The sequence below is a fragment of the Ictidomys tridecemlineatus genome, chromosome 4, assembly GCF_052094955.1.
Source record: "Ictidomys tridecemlineatus isolate mIctTri1 chromosome 4, mIctTri1.hap1, whole genome shotgun sequence".
Classification (NCBI taxonomy): domain Eukaryota; kingdom Metazoa; phylum Chordata; class Mammalia; order Rodentia; family Sciuridae; genus Ictidomys; species Ictidomys tridecemlineatus.
The window spans coordinates 62,982,822-63,008,808 of NC_135480.1; the positions used below are offsets into that span (position 1 = coordinate 62,982,822).

A 25,987-nucleotide genomic window follows, 5' to 3' on the forward strand; every position below is an offset into this window, starting at 1 on the left:
AATTATTTAAGTTATCTTGCATCCATTGTACAACTTAGAAAATAAACATTAAAATCATAAGATCTAAGGGCACTTATATGGCACATCCACCCAAAGGAGTACTGTTCATCAATATTAAGGAATGAATCACTGATACATGGTACAATGTGGATGATCCTCAAAAAGATGCTAAATGAAAGAAGTCAGATCCAAGAAATCATATAGTGTATGATTCTATTTATGGAAAATGTCCAGAGTAGACAGATATATAGAGACAGGTGATAGATTAGTGATTGATTGGAACAGGGGGTGGGAACAAAAATTAGTAGTAAATAAACATGAAGAATATTATTGGAGTGATAAAGATCTCTAAAACTGACTTGTGATATGTTCCACGACTTAGTAAATTTACTAAAAATTGCTGAATTGTAAACTTGAAATAGATGAATTATATGATATGTAAGATATCATATAATAAAGTTGTAAAAATATTAAAAGGCACTAAATTTGGGTGGAGAACTAGATAGAGAAAAAAGATGTCTCTTAGGATGCATATTTTATGACCAAACAGTAATTATCAAGATGAATTCTCTGGAGAGGAACACCTTTGAATGTTTCTACTGAGCATGGGATAGTAAGTGGATGGTAATTATTTCTATAAAACTCATTATTAATTTGATATGTAACAAACTACTAATATACTTTTTATTGAGCTAGAGCTGTGGCTTAGTGGTAGAGTGCTTGCCTAGCATGCATGAGGCACTGGGTTTGATCTTCAGCCCCACATAAAAATGAACAAAATAAAGGCATTCTGTCCATCTACAACTACAAAAAATTAAAAAAAATATATATATATATATACTTTTTATTTAGTAGACTGTTTTTAAGTGACATTAAAAACTTTTATGAGGGTTATAAGAAGTTTAACAAGAAATTTTATTCCTATAATTCTAGTTTGCTTAAAGGGCATTGATTTTATTTGATAATCTATTACTCATGGGAGATTTGGGGAAAACAAGCTTGGAATGAGTGGATTACTATGGAATGAAAGTGATTCTTTTCAGACACTGAAGCAGGTTCTAGGTGCTTACTATATAGATAGAGAGGTGGGTTTCTCAATGTTTTTTCTAACCAAGGACCTTTGAGTTTTATGCTTACTGAAGTTAGTATGAGTTTCTAAATTTTAAGATCCTAAAGATAGGTTTGTATTTCTAAATATGTTAATTTTTCTTTTCTTCCTGTTATGTGTTGTACTTAATTTTGTCTTTTTTAAAAATAAATTCAGAAATATGCAAAGTGTGAAAGTCCCTCTTTACTTTTCTTCCCACTCTCTTCCCCAAGGTTATTGGTATTAATATTGTATATCTTAGACTGTTTATGTGTTATACACATGCACACACACATTTAGTCTGCTTTAGTTTAAATGAGATCATTATGTATATTCATTTATTAATCAGATTTTTGTGATTAATCAGGATATAGTGCTGAAGAAAACATTGTTCCTTTACCTCAGTGAGATTCTTTCTAGGGACAAAGAAAATAAATAAGCAAACAAATATTTAACATATAAAAATTAGGGACAAAGACAGAAAATAAATAAGCAAACAAATATTTAACATATAAAAATAAAGCAGGGTAAGAAGAATTGTAAGAGAGTGGGAGGAGACACAAAAAGTCAGTTTCATATAAAAAGTTAGAAGTCTCTTGGAGAAGACACATTTGAGTTGAGATGTGAAAGAAGTAAAGAAGTGAGGGAAGAGTATTCCAGGCAAAGGAAGCAGCAAATGCAAAGGTTCTGTTATAGTTTAGATCTAGAATGTCCTTCAGAGCCTTATATGTTGAAGGCTTGATTCCCAGTGCAGAAGTATTTAGAGGTGAGCTTCTTTGGGGGAAATGATTGAATCATGAGGGCTCTACCCTCATCATGGATTCATCAATCCATTGATGAATTCACAATTTGATGGCATTATTAAGAGCTGGTAGAAACTTTAGGAGGTGGGGCCTAGTTAGAGGAAGTAGGTCACTAGGAGAATGTCCTTGAAGGGTATATCATGTCCCTGGCCTCTTCTTTTTGCCCCTACTTCCTGATTGCCATGAATTAAGTAGCTGTGCTCTGCTGTGTGTTCCCTGCCATCATGTTCTGCCTTACCACAGGCCCATAGCAATGGGCCCAAGTGGCCTTGGACTAAAACCTTGAGCAACTAAACCTTTCTCCTTTGTTTTTCTCAAGTATTTTATCACAGAAGCCGACTAACACAGGCTCTGAGACACAAAAAGTTTGGCTTGTTCAAGTGTTAAAGAGTTTCAGTATGTCTGGAGCTGAATAGTGGAAGCAGAATTGTGGTGGGATTTAGAAAGAGATCAGTTGGGAGAGATTGAAGGACCAGGTCAGAGAAGGCCTAGTTTATCTTTTAAAGGACCTCAATTTAATTTAGGTGTGATGGGAAGCAGGCAATACAATCTCACTTATAATTTTAAAAGGTTTTATGTTGCTATGAGAGAAAAACACTATAGTGAGTCTAGGAGTCAGAATTTGTATTTACTGTAAATAGCAGAGATCTCTAAATAATTTGAGATTCCTGCTAAGTGAGTAGATTTTAGCTACTTTAGCCAAAAAAAAAAAAAAAAAAAAAAAAGGATAACTATGTGAAATAATGGATATGTTAACTTGCTTACTATAATAAAGTTTTACTATTTGTATGTATCCCATAATGTCATGTTGTATACCTTAAATATGCACAATAAATTTATTTCAAAACAACAACAAATGAGGGTTTTATTTTCATCAAGTGTAAGAATATGAGAAGTAGGCAATGTAGAGCTGATAAGACAGCTCAGTGACATCAGAAATTTGAACTTGCCAGGTGTAATCCCAGCAGTTAGGGTGGCTGAGACAAGAGGACCTCGAGTTCAAAGCCAGCCTCAGCAAAAGCGAGGCACTAAGCAACTCAGTGAGATGTCTCTAATTTTAAAAAATGCAAAATAGGGCTGGGGTTGTGGCTCAGTGGTCAAGTGCCCCTGAGTTCAATCCCCAGTATAAAAAAAAAAAAATTGTAATTTGAATTTTTGTTTTTCTGTTGAGACATCTTCAAGAGTGCCTGTCTCCTTGTGAGAGATGGCTGATGTTCTCTATAAGCACATTCAGGCTGTAGGCAGAAGTCAGCTGAATTGTTAATTCAAGTTTAAGTTTAATTTAATTTAAAGGAACTCAAATTTAAGTTCCTTTAAAGAACTTTTCCTAAAAACCTCCTGCCTTTACCTAAATTTTTTTGTTTTTGTCCACTGTCACAAACTCCCTTTTGCTGTTAAGGAGGCTGGGAAACATAGTGTTAGATGAGGAACATTATCTTCCTGACTAAATAAAATCCTTACTATGGGTAGTAAGGAAAGACAAAATAGATGCGAGCTAAGTAACTAGCAGTTTCTATATTGTGGAACAACAATATAAATAAGACCAGTTAGGATATTTTGGAGGTAAGCAATACGCTAAGATTAACTAGTTTTGTCAGAAGTATGACACAGATACAGTGAAATTGAAGATGTATATAAGAGAGTTATAGTTTTGGTTCATGAATCCAGGTTATTTAAGGAGGGGATTGAGGCCAGTTGATGGGAAGTATTGATGGTGAGAAAGAATTGCAAAAGGAAGACCACTACTGAACAAATAAATCTGGAAAACTAGGAAGTGGTGGTTTAAATGTGAGAGGCTTAAATGGGAAGTAGTTAAATTGGGAGGTGTTATGTTATTGCATATCATGCACAAGGTTTAAGGTATGAAAGTGGGAGTTAATAGGTGAAGTAGACAGAGTAAAAGGTTTAAGGAAGAGGTGAAGGAACTGATAAAGAAGTTTTCAGGAATGACCACTGTAATACTGTACTGAACAGAGACTAAAATTTAGGTGAAATTTAGTTTTTCTTTGAATGAGGGGAGAATGACAAAAAGGGGTCATGAGTATTATAATATGATGGTAAATAGTTCACAGGAGCTAGGATTTTTGAGGAATATTATGATCTGTAACTTGCTGTTTTTGTTTAACAATTTTAAAAAAACACAATTTTTATCCTGCATGATTTTTCATAGTATAGGTGAGGCATAATTCACTTAACCATTTCATTAAAAAGACTTTTTCAAACTATTCTTTCACCAATACTGAAGATAATTCTTTTCCCTCAAATCTTTACCAGACTTTTTTCATTTTTTTTGATACTGTTATTAAAAAACAAGGGAACTCACCCGGGAATCCCCCCTACCTTGGTAGCTCCAGTTCCTTTTATTTCAAAAATAAGTTCTATTACTTTGCTCTTAAAAAGAAAAGAAAAATGATACATCTATTTTTGTCTAGGATTTCTTGTTTATTACATTTAGATGTGAAAACCATTTCTGTATTTGTGATCTTGATTTCTGATGGCATGATTTTGTTTTTCTGTATGTGTGTGGTTTTTTTTTTGTTGTTGTTGTTGTTGTTGTTACCAGGGATTGAACCCAGGGGTGCTTAACCTCTGAGCCACCTCCCCAGCCCTTTTTTATGTTTTATGTGGAGACAGAGTCTGAGTTACTTAGGGCCTCACTGAGTTCCTAAGGTTGGCTTTGAACTCAAAATCCTCCTGCCTCAGCCTCCCAAACTGCTGGGATTACTGGTGTATGCCACCACACCTGGCTGTTTTTCTGTTTTTATTATATTATTAAAAGAAGTTTTCTGACATTTTTGGGTTCTCTAAGTGGAAGGAGAGTATTAACACATGCTCAGTCCTCCATCTTGACACATTGATTAAGGGAAAGAATTTTGTTGTATTCATTTTTGTTACATAAAGGATTACAATAAATGGTTAGATTAGTTTATTGCTTATACCATTATTTCTTCTGCTTATTCAGCTTGTGAGATGCTGGATTTCGACCATATAGTTACATAATAATTTCTTTACATTGGAGTTGGGAAACATGTAATCCAGTGTGTTCTTGTTTGTCTTCTTTGAATTACTGGACTCTGAGAAATTGAATGTATCGGGGGAAATACCCCAAAACCAGTCTTTTTATGCATATCTCCCTTGTTTCTGTAGTGAAAAAGATAGAACTGCTTTTTAGAATTCTGTGCTTCACATGAATGGTATAGGCTTTCTCTTAATTGGTTCGTTTTTTTTTTCCCCTCTCCCCTTGTTTTTGAGAAATATTTTCTCCTCACTGTTGACTATATTATTTAAATAGTAAACATGCCATTTATAGCCCCTACCCAGAGAACAAGAGTAATAAGATACGGTCAGCTTGCTGAAGTGAATAAATAGCGTGATAAGGGAGTCATTATCTTTTGTGAAGAGTTTTTTTTTTTTTAAAGAATGTAAAGTTTTAAAAAAAAAGAATGTAAAGTTTTAGGGTCTAATTGAAATTATATTAAAAAAATTTATTATCTTTCTGCCTTGAACGTAAAATAAGTTGTACTTGATTAAAACTTGAACATTTCGCTTAAATCTGTTTGGCTGTGCAATGTATCTTAAATCTGTTTGTCTATGCCAGAATGTTCAACTAACGTCCCCTTTTTTCTCGTTTATGTATTTTAAAATAAGCTTATATTTACCTAGAAATTTTAAAATATGTTTGTCACACTAAAGAAGAAAGCACGTTGTGGGTTTATGTAAACATGTCTTTTTCTATTAGATTGTAAAATCTTTCAAGATGGATCTATTTTTTTAGTCTCTTTATCTCGACCACATCTAATATCTTCCATATAAGTGTTCATCAAATGTTTATTAAATTGTTGATCATCTAATTTTGAAGCCTCATCTTTTATGACAAATGATTTATGTATAGATGTACAGCTGGTTCATGATAGAGCTTGATGCATTTTAAGATTTCTAAGGTTTTTGTTGCTACACTATTTGCTATTTTTTTTCTTCTCTCCTCTAAAATGTTACATAATATTTGAAGAAATGCCCACTTTTGGCATGTGTTGGCATGCTTCTTTCTAGAACCAGAAAATAGTTCCAGGATCTCATATCTTTAAAAACAGATAAAATATGTGGAACCATGGAGAAAGAAAAACTCTCAATATTAAAAATTTTAATTTTGACTCCATAAGGGAAAAATGGTTAGCTATAGGATGCTCAAAGTCTGAAGAATGTTAATCATTTTTGTATTCACAGCTACCCAGATGGGGAAAAAACAGCTTTATCAAGTAATGAACTTTTTTTAAAAAAAAAAATCCATACTTGGAAAATTCAAAACATGATCTAAATAAATTTAATTAGAGGAGAAAGTTCTTTAGGTTATTTTTATACTGTGCTATTTATCCTTGTTACTTTTATATTTATGAGGAAGATCAGCAGTTATACATTTAAGTAAATTATTATAACTGTTTTCAAGGTTTAGAGAATAATTTAAATAAAGCCACTTGATTTCTATATGGAAACCAAACTAAGGAATCTTCTAGAAGTAGCTGCAACTATCCTCTTATAAAAAATAAAATATTTTGTTAAAATTTCCAATTAGTGAGTCTTTTAATAAACAAAATAGCTTTATTTTTCATACTTACAAAAGAATTGTTAAAAAACCCCACAAAATATCAGTTTATTAAAAAGGTTTAAAAGAAAAATTACCAGTAATCCTGATACCTGATAACCATACTTAAATGTCTTAAATTTAAGCTTAAGACCTTTTAAAAAAAAGATTTAGGATCAGCTATACATGCTATTTTTATTGCCCCCTTTTAATTTAGCTTTCTATATAGATCTATGTCAACATTTTAAAGGTTGTATAGAATTATAGAAAATATTGTGATATATATATATATATATATATATATATATATATATATATATATATATATATATATGCATGTGTTTTCTTTAAAGCCAAAACCATTCAGGAATCAGGAATAACTTTTAAAAAGAATACACACACACACACACACACACACACACACTGGGGCTGGGGCTCAGTGGTGGAGCATTTGCCTGGCATGTGAGATGAACTGGGTTCGATTCTCAGCACCATATATAAATAAATAAAATAAAGGTCATCGACAACTAAAAAATTATTAAAAAAATAAAAAGACAATATATAAAAATATTCCACAGGTAAATTGATTTTTCATCATCCCATCTCTAGCCAAATTGTGTAAAAACTTCACAAGTAATCTGCTTTAGGTATTGATTACTCTGAATTGGGACTTCATTATATTTTTTCTAGATTTAAGTGAGAGTTTAAAGACTTATTTACTATTTATATCTGAGAATCATTTTTTTGTTTATCTAAGACTTTAAAAAAAATTGAAGTGCTTAATAAATCACAATAGAGATTATGTGGTTGTTTTACCCTAAGGTAAGAGGCAGTATTATAGTAAATAAGAGCTGACTGCCTATATTAAAATCCCTACAACTGTCACTTCCTTGTACATGAAGTGGGACATTTACTCTTGCCATGTCTCAGCTTTCTGGTCTCTAAAATGTATTCCATAGTAGCTTGCTTGTTAAGGTTATTGTGAAATAGTGCTGGCACATAGAAATGTTAAGTATTAATTATTATTACTTGGAATTCTAAAAAATCTACTACAAAGTAACCCTCACCATTGGTGCTATAAATATATTTGGATAAAAAATGGAAGATTGACAAAAGATTGTAGTTGGAAGCTGAAAAGTTAGGGATGTGAAGCACAAATGGATTCCCAATTTCCTTGAACTTTGAGGAGTGAAGGCCTGTCTTTGCCTTTTAATGATCAACAACTTAGAACTCTTAATACTTGACCTAAGTGTCTTCCTCATTTTTTAACCTTTTAGATTGGCAGCTGAACATATGAGTTATACAGTAATTGCTGGTTCAATTTATGAGTAAACTTAAACACCTACAATTAATTTAATATGCATTTCTTCATAATGTATGTAAGAATCTAAAACTGGTACTGAGATAATTTTAAATGCCTTATTCATTACATAAACGAGAAAATTAGAAAAATGTTATTTTAGCTTAATTGTTTCAGATATGCTTAATTCTAACTTTTAAATATGAAGGTGTTCGAGAATTTAAAGAAAAGAGAATCATCGGTGTGGTGTCTTTAAAATTTTGTAAGAATCATAAGAACAAATCATTTGCTTTGATGCTCTTTATGTGATTGTTCAAGTAAAGGCATGGCTTTACCATGTGTGCCAGAGAGCATTTACTAGAATTTGAGGATACTGTGAAATTGAAGCTGAGAATAGTCCTAGTTCACCCATAGTACATTGTTTTTGTGGACAACATCAACAGTAGTCAGCTATTAGACCCAATAGAAATGGTAGTTGTTGGTGTCAAATGAGAGCCTAGGAACCAGACAGAGGATACAAAGTATTGATTGCTTTAGATACCAAAGTAAATTGAAATGTTCTGATGCTTATTTGATTATCTAATAATTTCATTATATTGTGAAGCATGATTTTGAAGTAGTAGACCCCAACTCTTTTTTTGTACTGGAGATTGAACTCAGGGGTGCTTACCCACTGAACCACATCCCCAGTGCTTTTTATTTTTTATTTTGAGACAGGGTCTCACTAAATTGTTGAGGTTGGCCTTGAATTTGCAATCCTCCTGTCACACCCTCCTGAGTTGCTGGGGATTATAGGCATGTGCCTACACACCCAGCTCCCACCTCTTTTTATTTTTTTAACCAGTTTGTATTCTCCTTTTAAATATTTTTTAGTTGTCAATGTACCTTTATTTTATTTATTGATACATGGTGTTGAGAATCGAATCCAGTGCCTCACACATGCTAGGCAAGCACTCTGCCATTGAGCCACAACCCTAGCCCTATATAATTTTTATAAAATTCCTGTATGAATTTAAAATACTTAAAAATATCTTCTACTGAGAATAAGCCCTAGAAATCAATAAAAAATGTATTAAACCTGTTTATTGAGATGGTGATGTTTAGTGGGTACAATCTTATGGAATATAAGCATATTATTTGTTATATTTTCCAAAAATATATTGAAAATTAACTTAAAGCTTCCCAAATACTCTCTTTGTAAAGCACCCTAGGTGTCTGGAGTCCCAGTTTGAGAAGTATTGGCCCAGAGATGACTAGAGAGGGAGATGTGCATAACTCATAATTTACTGAATACTTTCACACCATATTTTTCTAAGAAAAATCTGATATCATTTATTAGAGGAAAATTAAACAACATGGAGCTGTATGAGCCTACAGTTCTCATAAGATAGTTTAGTATCATAGGTAGTAGACTATTTTACTAATTCAGATAAGAAAATGATTAGTGATCTTCTAGTCTCTAATTGCCATTGGGTAGCACTCCTCCACCAACCCTGGACTCAGGGCTCATGGTCAGATTGGTTACCTTTTATAGTGGAATTGATAGTGTCATGTAATTTTTTTTGTCTGTTCAATTTCATCATTCACTTCAATAGCATTCTACTAGAATGTAAGCCCTATGTGAACAACTTCAGCTTCTTTGATCAGAGCTATATCCTCAGTACTGACATTTGCCAGACACACACATTCTGGTGCTCTGTAAATATTTGTGAAACTAAATTTATTGTACACCCAGTATCTGGAAATAAAGGGTCCCTGATCAAAAGAAGCTCACAGAGTCTGGGAGAATAGAGATTTGGAAACAACATAACTGAACACAGATAGTGTTATCCATGATAAATAAGTGGAAGCTAGAGAAGAAAACGGAAAAGAAAGGTGGGGATAGGGATCTCGTGAAAATCAAAGGGCAATCAGTAGAATAGAGGAAAGGAACCTGGGGAGGTAAGAGGGAAGGGAAAGGGGAAATAGTGAGGAATGATATTGAAATTATATTATTATGTTGTGTTCATGTATAAATATGTAGCAACAAATCCCACCAGTATGTACAACTAAATACATCAATAGAAAATGTGAGGAAAAGAAAGTCCACGATAGGTCAGTGTTCTGGGTACTATTAAATGTATTTTAAGATTGGGTCTCATTTGAAATAGTGGTATGTGTGTATGTCTGTGTGTCTCTGGAGATGCTGGGGATGTGTTTACACACACACACACACACACACACACATACACTCACTCTGGAGTCCTCACTTAGCATTCAAAAGACCATAATCAGAACTTGCATTTCATGGGCTAAGTCCTTCAGTTATTTTTGTTATCAGCCAGCTTGTGAGGCTTGTTAATTAACATAATAAATGTTATAAATAATTTCTAAATTTTTAATTTTTATAATATTTAAACAAATGTAAAAATGAGAATAAAATGAACTTCCATGTATCTATAACCTAGATTCAGATTCATAATCGGTTGACAAACAATAATTTTTATTGTGAATTGAACATTATTCCAGATTCATGGGTTGTGTAGAAGTATTATATAGGCATCCATGCTCTTGTATGAACAGAGATTAAGAAAAACAGTGAATTTGGACCATTAAAACTTGTACAAAAATTAACTCAAAATGAGTAAAGACCTAAAACTATAAATAAGACAAAAACATACAGCAAAACTTCATGACATAGGATTTGGTAGTGATTTCTTTGATAGGGCATTAAAAGTATAGTCAACAAAAGAAAAATTTGACAAATTGGACTTCCCCAAAATTGTTGAAATACATCAAAAGACATTATCAACAAAGTAAAAAGAAAACCTACAAAATGAAAGAAAATATTTGCAATCCTAATATAAGGGATTATCTAGAATATATAAAGAACTCTTAAAATTCAGTAACAAAAAACCCAACCTGATTCAAAGATGGACAAAGAACTTAAATAGACATTTCTCTAAAGATATCAAAAAGCCAAAAGACATAAAAAGATGCTCAACATCACCAATATTGAGGAAATATAAGTTAAAAACTACAATGAAATGCCAACTTCACACCCTTTAGGTTGCCTACTGTAAACCCTGAAAATAACAAGTGCTGGTAGGGACGTGAAGTAATTGGAACTCTTGTGTACTGTTGTTGGAAATATAAAATCCATGTGGAAAATAATGTGGTGGCTTATTATATGATCCAGCAATTGTCTTTCTTATTATATACCCAGAAGGACTGAAAGCAGGGACTTGAAGTGGTACACCTGTTGTGTATACTTTAGCCCTCACAGGCTTTATAAATGAAGGTTCAGTTTTATATGAGAAATCCGAAGGGAGTTTGAATTAAAGTAACAGATTCTGATTACCTTTAAACCAGCTCCAGGATGGCGTCTCCTTCCTCCAGCCTCAAGCTACCTATTAGGGTAGCGAGGTTTACTGAAGAGGCCAGAGAGAGAGGGATAGAACATGCCAGAAAGTGGACTTTTATTGGGAAACAAAAAATTCTGGGGAAAATCCCATCCAATGAAGATTAATGGGGGCAGTGTCCCAAGGTCAGGTGCGATGATTGGGTCTTCAGGGGTAGTGGCCAAACACGCCTCCACACCGACAAGCCCTCGGACCTGAGAAGGGTGGGAAAAGCTCTGGACACAAGGATGTGTCTAAGCGCCTCTCCCCCAGCCAGGGAGGTAACTCAAATCACATGTGAGGACAACCTCCCACAGTACACAGCTAAAGTGTGGAAGCAACCCAAGTGTCAATGGGTGAGCAAAATGTAAACAATGGTGGATTATTCAGTTTTAAAAATCTTGGGCTGGGATGTAGCTCAGTGGCAAAGCATCTGCCTGCATTCGAAAAGCCCTGGATTCAACCTCCAGTTCCAAAATAAAATAGGAAAGACACATGGCACAACATGGAAGAATTTTGAGGACATTATGCTAAATGAAATAGCCAGTCACAAGAAAGCAAATACTATGTGATTTCCACATAATGAGGTATTCAGAGTAGTCAAATTCAGAGAAACAGAATGAGAAATGTGGTTGAAAAGGTTGGGGAAGGGGACAATAGGAGGTATTATTTAATTAATGGGTATAGTTTTAGTTATACAAATGAAAAAGAGTTCTGGAGATGTTGCTGATGGCTGTAAAACGTAAAGAATATCAATAATGTGGTTACATTTGGGTATTTTTTCACAATAAAAAACTAGAAAAAGTAATTTAGTGAGCACAGACTTATTCTGTGTTTGGCTGTTAGTGGAAAATTCAACTAGCTGATTACAACTAGAAAATCAGTTGAATTCAGTTACTAAAATATTGCCTTAATGAACCTATCATGCAAAATGTTTATTGTAGTGTTTAAAAGAATAGAAAGCTGATAGTGAGTTGATGATACTTATAGAACAGATTGTATGACACTTGAAAATTTAAGTGTGCTGTTAAAAATATATATATATATAAACAAAAATACTTGTCATATATAAAGTTGCTATTTTCTGCTTTTTGGTTATAGTTATCCTAGTGGGTATGAAATGGCATCTCATTGGTTTTAATTTACATTTCCCTAAATGACTAATAATTTGAGCATATTTTCATGTTTATTTGTCTTCTGTTTGTTTTCTTAGATATTATGTCTGTTTAAATCTTTTGCATGTTTTTAAATTGGATTACTTTCTTGCTGTTAAATTTTGAGACATCTTTTGTGTATTCTGGGTATGAGTGGATATGAGTTTTAAAATTCTTTTTTGTTATTTTTAAAAATTTAAATGAATTTGTTATATGATAGCAGAATGCATTTCAACTCATAGTACACATATAAAGCACAATTTTTCATATCTCTGGTTGTATACAACAAAGAGTCACACCATTTGTGTCTTCATACATGTACTTAGAGTAATGAAGTCCATCTCATGCCACCGTCTTTTCCTACCCCTATACCCCCTCCCTTCCCCTTCCTCCCCTTTGCCCTATCTAGAGTTTATCTATTACTTCCATGCCCCGCTCCATTCCTATTATGAATCAGCATCATAATATCAGAAAAATCATTTGGCATTTGTTTTTTTTGGGATTGGCTTACTTCATTTAGCATTATATTCTTGAACTCTATCCATTTACCTGCAAATGCCATGATTTTATTCTCTTTTAATGCTGAGTAATATTCCATTGTGTATATTTTCCACAGTTTGTCTTTATCCATCATGAGAACTGCACTTTTGTATCCTAATCATCTCCCAAAGGCCCCAACCTCCTAATATGATGACATTGGGGGTTAGGTTTTCAAAATAGGAATTTTGGGGAGACAAAAACTTACAGTGTATAACAGTGGTCAGCTGGTATTCACAAAGACACAAAAATACTTCAATAGTAAAGAAAAGACTTTCAACAATAGTGCTGGAATAAACTGAACATCTTATGAATTAGTAAAAGTGAATCTTGATCTCTATACCATATGTAAAAGATGATTTTAAAAACTCAATGTAAAAGCTAACACTATGCAGAAGAAACCATAAAATAAAAAGAATTTTTTTGACATTGAGATAGGCAAAGATTTTCTAGAAGGAACATGGACTTTCTAGACTTTATAATCATAGAAAGAAAAAAAATTATATATTGGACTTTGTCATAGTTAAAAAACAATCTGTCATTAAGGAAATAAAAAGAGCAAAGACTAGAAAAAAATATTTGGAAAATGTGTATTTTATCAGAATATTTCAAGAACTCTTGTAGGGCTGGAGTTGTAGCTCAGTGGTAGAGTGCCTGCCTAGCATATGTGAGGCCCTAGGTTTGATCCTCAGCACCACATAAAGATAAATAAATAAAGGTAGTGGGTCCATCTACAATTAAAAAATATGTATATATTTTTTAGAAAAGAACTCTTGTAACTACTGATAAGGTAATAAATAAATAATGAATGAATAGTAAAATGGCAAAAGGTTTGAACAAACATTTCACAAAAGAAGATATAAAAGTAAGCCCATGAAAAGTCAGTGAACATAATTAGCCATCAGGAAATACTAATTAAGACCGTAGGGACATTGCCTTATATCCTCTACAATGGCTAATATTAAAAGACTAACAATTCCCATGTGTGACAAGAAAATGTGAGAATGTGGATCAGCTGGAGCTTTTACACATTGGTAGTGGGAGCCTAAAATGGTATAAGTGGCAGTTGCTTTATACATTTAAACATAGTTACTATGTGATCCAGCAATTATACTTGCAGCTGTTAGGCCAACCAAAACAAAAACATTGGTCCATGAAGAGAGATGAATGTTCATAGCTTTATTTATAATAGCCCCAAATGAAAAACCAACCCAATTGTTCAATACTTGAATGGATAAAAAAAATTTTTTTGGTATATTCCACAATGAAGTATATCTCATTCATATAAAGGGATATCTTAATAAAGTGAACAAATCTCAAAAAATATACTGAGTGAATGAAATGTGACACAAAGGAATACATGTTATATAATTTTATAATAGGCAAAACTAGTCTGTAGTCATTAGATTGGTGGTTGCCTAGTGCTGTGTGGGTTAGGAGATTGATTACTGATGTGCTCAGAGGGACTTTTTTGGGTGGTAATAATTATTCTATATCTTGATTAGGCAAATATTTACATGGATATATACATTTGTCAAAAGCCATTGAATTATACATTCCATGTGTTCATTTTAGCATATGTAGATTATATGCCTTAACATAGCTGAATTTAAAAAGTTAATTCTAAGTAAATTGTAGATTAAAATGTCATATAATAAACTCCTTAAAGATAACATGGGAGAATATTCTCATGGAAAGCAAAATTTCTTAAATGGTGTATAAAGAGCACTAACCATAATATAAAAGATTAATAAATTTAACTGCATTAAAACCTGGAATTTCTTATCTTCAAAAGATGGTACCAAACTAGGTATGGTGGTTACTCCTGTAGTCCCAGCTACTCAAGAGGCTGAGGCAGGAGGATCCAAGTTTGAGGCCAGTCTCAGCAACTTAGTGAGACTCATCTCAAAAATTATTTTTAAAATAAAAAATTAGAAATGACAACGATTGTCCAGTGGTAAAGTGCCCCTTGATTCAATCCCCAGTACCAAGGGCGTGGGTGGAGAAGATAGTACTAAGATAGTACTAAGAGTGAAAAAGGTAAATTTCTATGTGAAAGGGGGGAAAATGTATATATATATACACACACACACACACACACTCACACATACATACACATACATGTGTGTGTCTTTTCATTTTTAGTCCATTTTCTCTTGCTATAATAAAATATCTGAGACTGGGTATTTATAAAGAATAGAAATTTATTTGGCTTTTGGCTCTGGAGACTGCAAAGTCTTAGAGCATGGTGTTGGCATCTGCCTGTTATTTTGTGAGGACCTTTTTGCTGTGTCACAGTGTGACATAGGGCATGACATGGTGAGACAGTAAGTATGTTCTCTCTCTTCCTTTTATAAAGCCAGTTATGATACTCCACCCTTACCACCTCATCTAATCCTAATCTCTCAAAGGCCCTGCCTCCAAATACTATTAACATATGAATTTGATTAAGTTTCCAACACTTGGACTTTTGAGGAACACCTTTAAATTGTAGCATACTTACATATCTTACATGTCTGTGTATTTTTCCTGACAATTGACTCATATCCAAAGAATAAAACTTAAACTTACTAAAAGGAAAAAAAACCCAAACATCTAAGAAAGCGAAGATATGAATAGCCATTTCATAAAAGGGGATTTCCAAGTAGTAAATTTAAGATTGTTCTGTACCTTTAGTTTTTAGAGAAATGCAGATTAAAATAATGCAGTACCAACCCACTGGAATGGCTAAAATAGACAGTATTGGGTGTTAGTAAAGCTGGAAGCACCTCTTGTTCTTCTACACTAGAAGGTGGGAGTATGTAACTTGTATGTTCAATTTGAAAACTGTGGCAGCATGCCTACATCTTATGTCTTAGCAGTTTCTTTTTTAGACACTGTTCCATAATGCACATACGCCTGGATACATACATACTGAAGGATGTTATGTATCCTTTAGCATATGTTGAGTATGTACTTTAACATAACTGAATTTAAAAAGTCAATTCCAAGTAAATTGTAGATTAAAATGTTATATAATAACAAATATAATAAATCCTTATATAATCCATATAATAAATCCTTATTTATTTATAGATAGCCCAAAACTAGAAACTATGAATTCATATTTGTCACCAACAGAATGGTTAAATTATTTGTATACAATAATAGAATACAATAAAACAAAATGGGAAGGTATAAGCTACTGTTTGAGTAGGTTAATTATGGGTTAATCATACAAATAGAATGTTGTGTGATATAAGATAGTCAGTAAACATAAAACTTCATTTATGTAAAATTCAGAAATATCTAAAATGATTTTAGAGTGTTAGAAGCCAGAATCATGGTTACTTTTGAGTGAGGAAGAGGCGCAAAGGGTACTGGTATTAAGCTATTTCTTTATCTGGGTGGTGGCTATGTATGTATATTTATTTTGTATAATTTTTAATGCCTTACATTTATGATTTGTGTGCTTTTCTGTGTGTATATTATATTTTGATTTTTAATACAATTTAAAAAAATATTTATTTTTTTAGTTGTAGTTGGACATAATAACTTTATTTTCATGTGGTGCTGAGGATCGAACCCAGGGCCTCTCACGTGCTAGGCAAGCGTTCTACCACTGAGCCACAACCCCAGCCTCATATTTTGATTTTTTAAAGTTTAATTTTTAGCTGGGTGTGGTGATGCATGCCTATAATCGCAGCACTCTGGAGGCTGAGTTAGAAAGACTGAACATTTGAGACTGTCTCAAAATAAAAAACAAAAAGGGCTAAGGATCTAACTCAGTGATGGAGCACCTCTGGGTTCAATCCCTAGTTTTTGCAAAAATAAATTGATTTATTAATAATAAGTAAATTTTAAAAATAGGCAAAGATATTTTCAGGAAATGTATGATATTCTTTTTAAAAAAATTTGTAGTTGTAGATGGACAGCATGCCGTTATTTTGTTTATTTTTATGCAGTGCTAAGGATCAAACCCATTGCTTCACACATGACTGAGCCACAATGCAACCCCTAGTATTCTTGATAGTGTGGCTGAGTATGAGATTAACATATCGAAGTAAACTTTTTCTCTGGTAATTGGCACCTGTAAATAGAAGTTATAAAAATAATTCCATTTATAGTAGGGAGCAGCTACATTATATCTTATTGTTTAGGTTCCTACTGCTTACATCTTATTTCTAGCTCCAGGACTTCTCTGTTATCCCTGCTACTGGACCCATCATGGGAACTGACTCAGGCTATACAAGTTACTCTGAGGGATACTTAACATTCCTTGGAGTGAACTTTGATCGGTGGGATGTGGGAGCCAATAGATGTATGCTTCTCTTTTTTGGTGGGTGGGGAGGATTGAATGTCTTTATTAAATAAATGAGTAAATAGCACAAATCAGCAGCAATAATTTTGGAAGGAGTGGGAACAAGGTGTAGGAGCAGAATGTAATCATATTATGGTCTTAAGGTAGCTTTAGAACTATGCATCAGGCTCATTGATTAGTAGTATTATATATTGCAAATGAGGAAGGGGCAAGACTAAATACTTAGGACCAAGCCTTATGCTTTTTAGAAGACTGAATCAGAACCTTGCAAATTATCCTAATAGCAAGGTTTCTTCTTAAGATTTGAAATCTGATTTTTCTCAGAATTATCAATCCATAATTAGCAAAGTTGTGAGTAAGCTGAAGAACATCCTTTTGGACTTTGGAGGCTGACAAAAGGATCACAAGTTCAAGGCCAGCAACTTAGACCCTACCCCTACCCTGTCTCAAAATTAAAAAAATAAAATGGGCTAGGATGTAGTTCAGTGGTAGAATGCCCCTGGGTTGGATCCCCAGTACTGCAGAAAACAAAGAATGCTTTTTAGAAGGAAAGAGCTTCAACTATTTCTGAAATGATTTAGTGCTTTTCCATATTTTCATAATGTATTGTTTCCTTGTTTTATACTTTTACCCCAATTTCTCTGGAGAAAAGAATGTATTATAAGAAGAAGCAGGATTAAAAAAGAAGATTGTCACCTTACATTTTGGAAATCATTCTGTTGTGGCAAATCATCTTAAAAATTAGAAGGTTTTCATTAACCCTGGGAAAAAATACTTAAATTTACAAAGGTTTGAGCAATCTTTTTCTTTTTTGTGGTGCTAGGGATCAAACCCCAAGGTTTCACATATACCAAGCAAGTGCTCTACCCTCTGTTTTGAGCAATCTTTGAAGCTGATTAAAAATGGAATCAAAACTGTCTTCCATTTTGTACTACTCTACTACTCCTTGATGTCTCCACAAAGCCTGTTTTCTGGGGTTAATAATCCAGGGGGTGGGGGTGGGATTTCTGTGATCCTATACTCCATTGCTTGAACCTTTTACTTTGGTTTGAGGGTTTTTGAGAGAAACAGAGTAGATAGATAGATAAATAAATAAAACTCAACTGGCAGACTCATCAGCACTATCGACATAATAGAGGGAAGAGAACAAGATTAATTTGGGAAAGGAATGAGAAAGAAAAGGCTTGAAAGAGAAGACAATAAGGGCAAGGTGGTGGGAAAGAGAAGTCTTGGCCTTAGAGCAAGTCCAATTCCAAGGAGTGGGTGCTGGCAATGGGAGCTCTCCAGAAGTTGAAGGTGCTGTACTCTAGGAGGGTATCACCTTCTGCCTTTTTCTAATGTTCTACTCCTGTTGCTTGCCAGGTCATTTTGCCAACACTGCTGTCCTTGATCTTTTAGGTGGGTGTATCTGACAGACCCAGGCCTTCCAGCTCCAACAGATCCAGTTCTGGTATAGGCGTCCTCCAGAAAAGAAAGGAGCGGTACTGGCTACTCACAGGGTCCCTCTTAGTTTCCTGTTATTACCAGCGTGTTCCAAAGATGGAGAGAGGGCTTCAGGGGCTCTGGGGTCTGCTTGGGGAAGGAGGAAAAGGAAGCTGCTGAGGTTCGGAAGGCTTTGTCCCCTCACTCCCTCTCCCTCCGCCCTCTCCGCCCTCTTGGCTAATTTGAATGATTATGCTTATCTTTTTTTTTTTTTTTTTTTTTTTTACTATCTTGTAATGAATTTCCTACAGTTTCTCATATTGTCCCTGACGGCTGAGCCAACTGTTGGTGCCACTTTGTTTTGGCTCTCTCTTTCCCTTTTATGCTACTACATCCTCAAGTCCTGTTTCCCAAGAAAGTATTAATGTATAAAATACCTTCTCAGACTGCTCTAGTCCCACCATAGAAATCACCTAAATCAAAATGTCTGCAGCTCTGAAGTTGAGCATCTGATATCAAGAGGTTTACTTTAAAATCTTCAGTATTCAGTCTCTGTAACTTTGGAAATAACCACAGAGTCAACTTTTCAGGTATATAAAATGGTAATTATAAATAGATACAAATACAGTCCATAAAGATTAAATGAGATAAGCTTTATAAACTTAATACCTGGAACAGAGAAGATTTCAGTAAATAGTAGCTATTGATATTTCTTATTCATGTTTATTATGCTACTTTCTGACCCTCCCTGAGAAGTTTTCAGTGTAAAAATACTTTCCTAGAGCCCAAGTTTTCATATCATTTGTTGGGGGTGGGGGTTGTACTGGAAATTGAACCGAGGAACACTTAACCATTGAGTCACATCCCCAGCCCTTTTTGTATTTAATTTAGAGACAGGGTCTCACTAAGTTGCTTAGGGCCTTGCTAAGTTGCTGAGGCTGGCTTTGAACTTGCCATCCTCCTGCCTCAGCCTCTCGAGCTGCTGGGATTATAGGTGTACACTACCATGGCTAGCAAAGTTCTCATATCTTTGTAAATGACCACCAAGGAACAAAAAACTCACCTTCTACATAACTGGGTTATGAGGATATAGTGAAAACAAGCCTCCAACTCAGATTTGTTTTTTCCTGCTACACTCTCACAGCATAGATCACTTCTGACATCAAGCCTGTGACGCTTTTCCAGTCACCAAGCAAGTAATCAGTTCTACAGTGAATACCAGCTGGGTATCCCCTAATTTATTTATATTTTGACAGAGTCTACTTGGAGATAGTGTCAGATTCCATATGTTCAGGGATCGATCCCCATGGATGCCTCTAGTTGGTTTGCCTATGCTTCTAATTGATCAGCTGTAAATTGCAGTTCCCAAAACTCCCTCCTAAAATAGTTTGATTATTTTGCTAGGGTGATTCACAGGACTCACGGAAATACTTACGTTAACCAGTTTATTCGAAAGGATATCATAGGGGGCTGAAGTTGCAGCTCAGTGGTAGAGCACTTGCCTAGCATGTGCGAGGCACTGGGTTCAATCATTGGCACCACATTAAAATAAATAAATTGGCCTGGGGATGTGGCTCAAGCGGTAGCGCGATCGCCTGGCATGCGTGCTGCCCAAGTTCGATCCTCAGCACTACATACAAACAAAGATGTTGTGTCTTCTGAAAACTAAAAAATAAATATTAAAATTCTCTCTGTATTTAAAAATTAATAAATAAATTAGTAAATCTATTAAAAATAAAATAAATAAATAAATAAAAGGCATTGTGTCCATCTATGACTTAAAAAAATTTAAGAAGCAGAAAGGATATCACAAAGGATATAAAAATGAAGAGATACATAGGGCCAATCATGTGGAAAGGAATGTGGACCTTCCATGCCCTCTCAGATATCCTATCCCACAGGAGCCTTCCTGTGCTTAGCTATTCAGAAGTTCTCTGAACCCTGTACTTTCAGGTTTTTTCAATCATGCTCATGTGGAGCATGATTGAAACATGGACAATTGTGTTCAAATGTGAGTGGGCAAAAAAGGTATGACGTAAGGCTATTATACTACTTGGGGAAACTTATCGAGGCCTGTTTGTTCATTCTTCTTGGCATTTCTGTGTAGCCCTTCTGGGTATAGGTAGGACTCCTCCTGAAATGGAGAGGTCTTTGTGTGGTCTACTATTAGACAAAGTAAGCAAGAGAATTTCTGTAGGGTCAGGTCCAACAGAGAAAAGGTGACAGGCGGAGTGTTTTATGCTATCTCATTTACTCCTTCCAGCAAGCTCTGCAAAGAAAAAAGCATTATTCCTACTTTGGAGTAAGCAAATGGTGATTCATTTGCCTCAATATCACCCAGATTTTTATTCCAAATCCATGTTATTTTCATAAATGCCATGCTACCTCCCCCAAATGAGGAACATATGCCTTTGCTTTAAATTTCTTTGTAGAGCCTGTGTCCTTTTTTGGCACTAGAGATTGAACTCAGGGACATCCTGCCATTGAGCTACACCCCATCCCTTTTTATTTTTATTTTAATTTTTGAGACAGGGTATCTCTCTCAGTTGCCCAGGCTGGCCTTGAACTTTTCAATCCTCCTGCCTCAACCTCCCGAGTAGCTGGGATTATAAGCATGCATCTTAGACCATGGATCTTAATGTATCCTGTAACCATAGGATAAGAGCATAAAATGTAGAACATTGGAACTATAATAAGTCATGTTTTTGGTGTCGCTAATGAGATTTAGTCCAGTTTCTCTGGTTTTTGGCTGCTTCTGCTCTTGTCCAATATAGTTATACTGGGCTTATAGAAGTGTGGAGAATTTTTAGGTTTACTTTTTTGTGTGAGGCTATTTTTTTGATTAGCATAAGAGCTAATGGTTTCATGTTACTTAAAAATGCAGAGCAGGGTTAGGGATATATCTTAATGGTAGAGCTCTAGTATAGCAAGCACAAGACCATAGGTTGAATTTCAATCCCCAGCACTGCCAAAAGAAGAAAAGAAAAAAAAAATGCAGAGCAGTTAAATCTTTTAAATCATGAAGTATATATTTGGTAAGAGCCAAGTAAAGGCAGATTTACATTTTGAAAATCAAGAAGGCTATATCTGATAAGAAAAGCAGTCTTTAAAACTGCCTTGTGATCTGTTTGTACTCTGTTGAGTAAAGAGGTTTTTAAGTCTAGAATTACTTAAAACTACTGTCTGTGTAATTTGCATTTTTTAGCTGAGAGAAGAGAAGTTGCAAGAGGAAAAAAATTCTGAAGACCAAATCCACAAGCTGTTACCAGAGGACACAGAAACAGGGAAAAGGAAAATGGATGAACAGAAAAAAAGAGATGAGCCATTAGTAATGAAAACAAATCTGGAACATGTAAGTAGATCACCTTCTTGATGGACATCTGCCTCAAAAATCAGCAATTACCCAGGGGAAATGGATCTGAAAGTTTTACTAGTGAACTATGAGTTCAGTAATGGCCATTATATGCTGTGAATATTGTAGCCTCTGGATGAGAGGTGGAGAAAATAATTTTTGAATGGAATATGAGATCTGGAACAGTGTGGGGGCAGGAAATGGTGAGTGAGATGAAAAACCTAGTCTAGTATATATACCATGGTTATGTTTTATATGCATATTGACATTTTAACTTCCATGTTGTTGTTTTTTAATTTTTTTTTAAGTTGTAGATGGACACAATACCTTTATTTTGTTAGTTTATTTTTATGTGGTGCTGAGAATTGAGCCCAGAGCCTCACACGTGCAAGGCAAGTGCTCTACCGCTGAGCAACAACCCCAGTCCCCCCCCACTCCATGTTGTTCTTTGACATTTAAGTTTTATACTCTTTTTCTTTGCAGTACCAAGAATTAAACCCAGGAATGTTCTCCCATGAGCTACACCCCCAGCCCTTTTTATTTGTCTGTTTTTGTGGTGCTGGGGATTGAATTTAGGGTTTCATGCATCCTAGGCAAGCACTCTGCCACTAGCTACATTCCCAGCACACCCCCAGCCCTTTTCTTTTTCTTTCCTTCTTTCTTCTTTCTTTCTTTCTTTCTTTTTATATTTTCTCTCTTTCTTTTTTTTTTCTGAGATGGTCTTGCTAAGTTATTGAAGCTAGCCCCAAATTTATGATCTCCTGCCTCACCTCCTGAGTCATTGGCATTATAGATGTGCCCCACTAAGCTTAGCTCCTCAGTTTTATACATTGTATATCTTCAATTATATTTCCTTAAAGCTTATATTTCACTTGCCTTTATTCTTTAGAATACCCTAGATAGAACAATGGTTAGACATAAGGTACATTCTCAATATTAGTTTAAGCTTAATCTAATTATAGATTTGTTTTAGTGAGGTTTTTTTGCTGCTGTGACCAAAAGATCTGGCAAAAATAGCATAGAAGAGAAAAAGTTTATTTGGGGCTCATAGTTTCAGAAGTCTCAGTCAATAAATGGCCAACTCCATTGGTTTGGGCCTGAGGAGACATAAACCTTCAAGGCGGAAGAGTGTGTTAGAAGAGAGCAGTTCAAGAGTGTGTTAGAAGAGAGCAGTTCAGGACATGGCAAGAAAGAACCAGAAAGAAAGCTTTGCTCTCCACAGACAAAATGTATATTCTGAAGGCATGCTCCCAATGATCTACCTCCTTCAGCTATCTCTACCATCCAGTTAATCCTTCAAGTGGATTAATGTGTTGATTAGGTTAAGGCTCATAACCCAGTCAACCCAATTGAGTCAAATCTTGACTGAATTTTTTCACTACTTATTTACCAAGTAAATTACTGGAAAGAGTTGTAAGTTATGAACTTAACTTGTAAAGAAAGCACTTTGCGAAGATCCACTAATTATATTCAAATGGACAATTGCAATCGAGTTAAAAAAAATTTTTTTTAGTTGTAGATGTGCACATACTTTTATTTATTTATTTATTTTTATGTGATGCTGAAGATTGGACCCAGTGCCTCACATGTGCTAGGCAAGTGCTTTACCACTGAGCCACAATCCTATCCCCTACAATTGAGTTTTATTTCTTTAGTAAGTCATATTGGATTGGACATCTGTTGCTTGCTGTACGTACTAAATATATCTTTAGAGTTATAACTTCTAAAATACTTTGATTCACCTTGTTTATTTTAGTTTATCTTTCTAATGAACTGGAATTATAAAGCTTTAGCATATATAATGACAGGCAATATAGCAGAGTAGAAAAATAATCTGTGGCCCAGAAGTCTAACTCTTGGATTCCAGCATTATAGTTAAGTGTACAACTTAGGCTAGGTTACTTAATATCTAAGCTTTTAGTTTGATTTTTGAGAAGGTATTTTTCTTGAACTCGAAATATTGAAATTAAGCTTTCTTGGGTCATTGGTATTTGTTGACTGCTACATACAGCAGGGTTTCTGATTCCAATAATAATAACAATAGTAATTATTGTTAAAATAGTTACTTTGATTTTAGAAGATTCCATACTTCTGAAAGATTCAGTTTAACAAGCATGAAGTGCTATGTACTTTTAATGCTCTGTATTGAAGGAACCACAAAGGTCAAAAGACTGCTACTGGATGAGGATACAGTTTAGTTAAAAAGGCAAGAATAAGATACATGGTGGTTTTATGCATATAGTATGTCTTCTGACCTGTATTCTTGGCTATGATATGTGGTCTCTGAAGACTGCAGCTCCATCTCTTCACTTCATCAGGACCATATGTAGAGCCCTCGGGCAAAACAACCCAGAAGTGCCTTTCTTTTTAGGACAAACCAGCTTTGATAGAGTTATTCTTCACCATAGTCCTCTGACAGAAAGAGCTCACTGTGCCTGGCCTGCCAGATTCAGCTTTTCTCTAGGAACTGATCTAATATTAATGCATGCCAAGACTGGGAATTTGCTCTAATTATTTTCTTTTACCACTACTATTTTTCATTTAGAAAGCCAGTGCATCAACCTAATTGAAATCTTAAAAGGAATAAGAAAGTTCAAATTCTCAGATTCCTTTATTGGTAGTAGCCAGCTTCACAAAATTTTCCTTGCAAAACCACAATGAATAAAATCTAACCTATGAACACTTCATGTTTTAGATTTTTGCCTTTTTTCCTGTTTACTTTTATATTTTTGAGGACTTTTAAATGATCCTAATTGTACTTTAAATATGTTTTAAAGTTTTGGTATTGGGTAAATAATTTCATTTAGTTAGCCAAGGCTATATTCAAATTGGAACCCAAGAGAATCTCCAGTGGTCCCAGAGGAAAGCTAGCCCGAATGATTCAGTGATTCTTTTTTTATATAGGTAGTATTCTGATTAGAGCTGGACTGATCATATCACTCTCCTAATCAGAACCTCAGTGACTTCATTTTTTCCATGGAATTAAATGAGAATTTTTTACCCCAGTATTTAGGTCCTTCTTTAACTATGATTCTAGATTATCTTTCCATCCTTGATTATTTCCCAAAACTCTAGGGAACAGAGGTATTTGCTTTCTCCAAAATATATATGCTGTGCTTTCTCTCTTCAAGGTACATTGTCACCATCCTACCTGTTGAAAGGCTATTCAACTCCCTGTGTCCTGTTCAAAAGTAGTCCCTTCATGGAAGCTAAAGGGATTCTTCACCTGTTTCTCCAATTCTGTCATCCACCCTCCCTTCTTTGCCCCCACACTTTGTAACTTACAGAAAGTATTTCATTCTCCCTTGCATTGTGTTTTTGTGTGTGTGTGTTTGTATTTCTCTGTGGGACCACAAATTTGTTGGAATATGTCTTACCAGGTTTTAAATCTCCTGAAGTACCTTGTACATGACAAGATTTTGATAATATGTTTATGCAATACAACTTAGATGGAGAAAGAGTTTTTCCTCAAAGCAGAGATTATCATGTGGTTTTTTTTTTCAGAATGGAAATAAAATAGACACAATGTTTATTATAATTTGTTATGGTGAAGCTAATCCAATAATAGTATGAGTTGTTGGAAAAAGATTCAGTATAGGTACAGTTATACTAAAGATCATAAAGCAAAAGTGAAAAATCACTATGTATAACCTAGAAGTAATCCTTATAAACATTTGGTAAATATCTGTTCAGAACTCTTTTCTGCATGCATGATATACATACTATATGTTATTGCCTTTCCAGAAAATGCAGCCCTTTTATAACCTATTTTTAGTTAACTATAAATTGTAGACATCTTTCCCTGTAAATTAAGAATCCACATCATTATTTAATGATCTCCTAGTATTCTTTTTTTATGTGTGTGTGATTCTGGAGATTTAACCCTCTCCTAGTATTCTTGACTGTAGAGTTTATTTAACTAATCTGTTGATATTTTGCTATCTTAAATACCATAGTGATGAAATCCATTTGTCTTATTAGTACCTTAGAAATAAATGGCCAGAAGTGAAATGACCAGGTCAAAGGAAATATACTTTTTAACATTTTTAATATTTATTACTCATTTGGCCTCT

At 34.4% G+C, this 25,987-nt stretch overlaps 1 protein-coding gene and 1 pseudogene across 1 annotated transcript in view; one reads left to right on the plus strand and one right to left on the minus strand.

Moving 5' to 3' along the window:
• Positions 1-25,987, plus strand: part of Rnf169 (ring finger protein 169) — a 99,111-nt gene that overhangs the window by 42,824 nt on the left and 30,300 nt on the right. Inside the window, exon 3 of the mRNA XM_021725168.3 lies at positions 21,768-21,914. Coding sequence (XP_021580843.2) covers positions 21,768-21,914 — 147 coding nt within the window. The remainder of the gene's footprint in view (positions 1-21,767; positions 21,915-25,987) is intronic.
• On the minus strand, positions 18,284-19,725 carry LOC101958382 (protein AF1q-like; annotated as a pseudogene).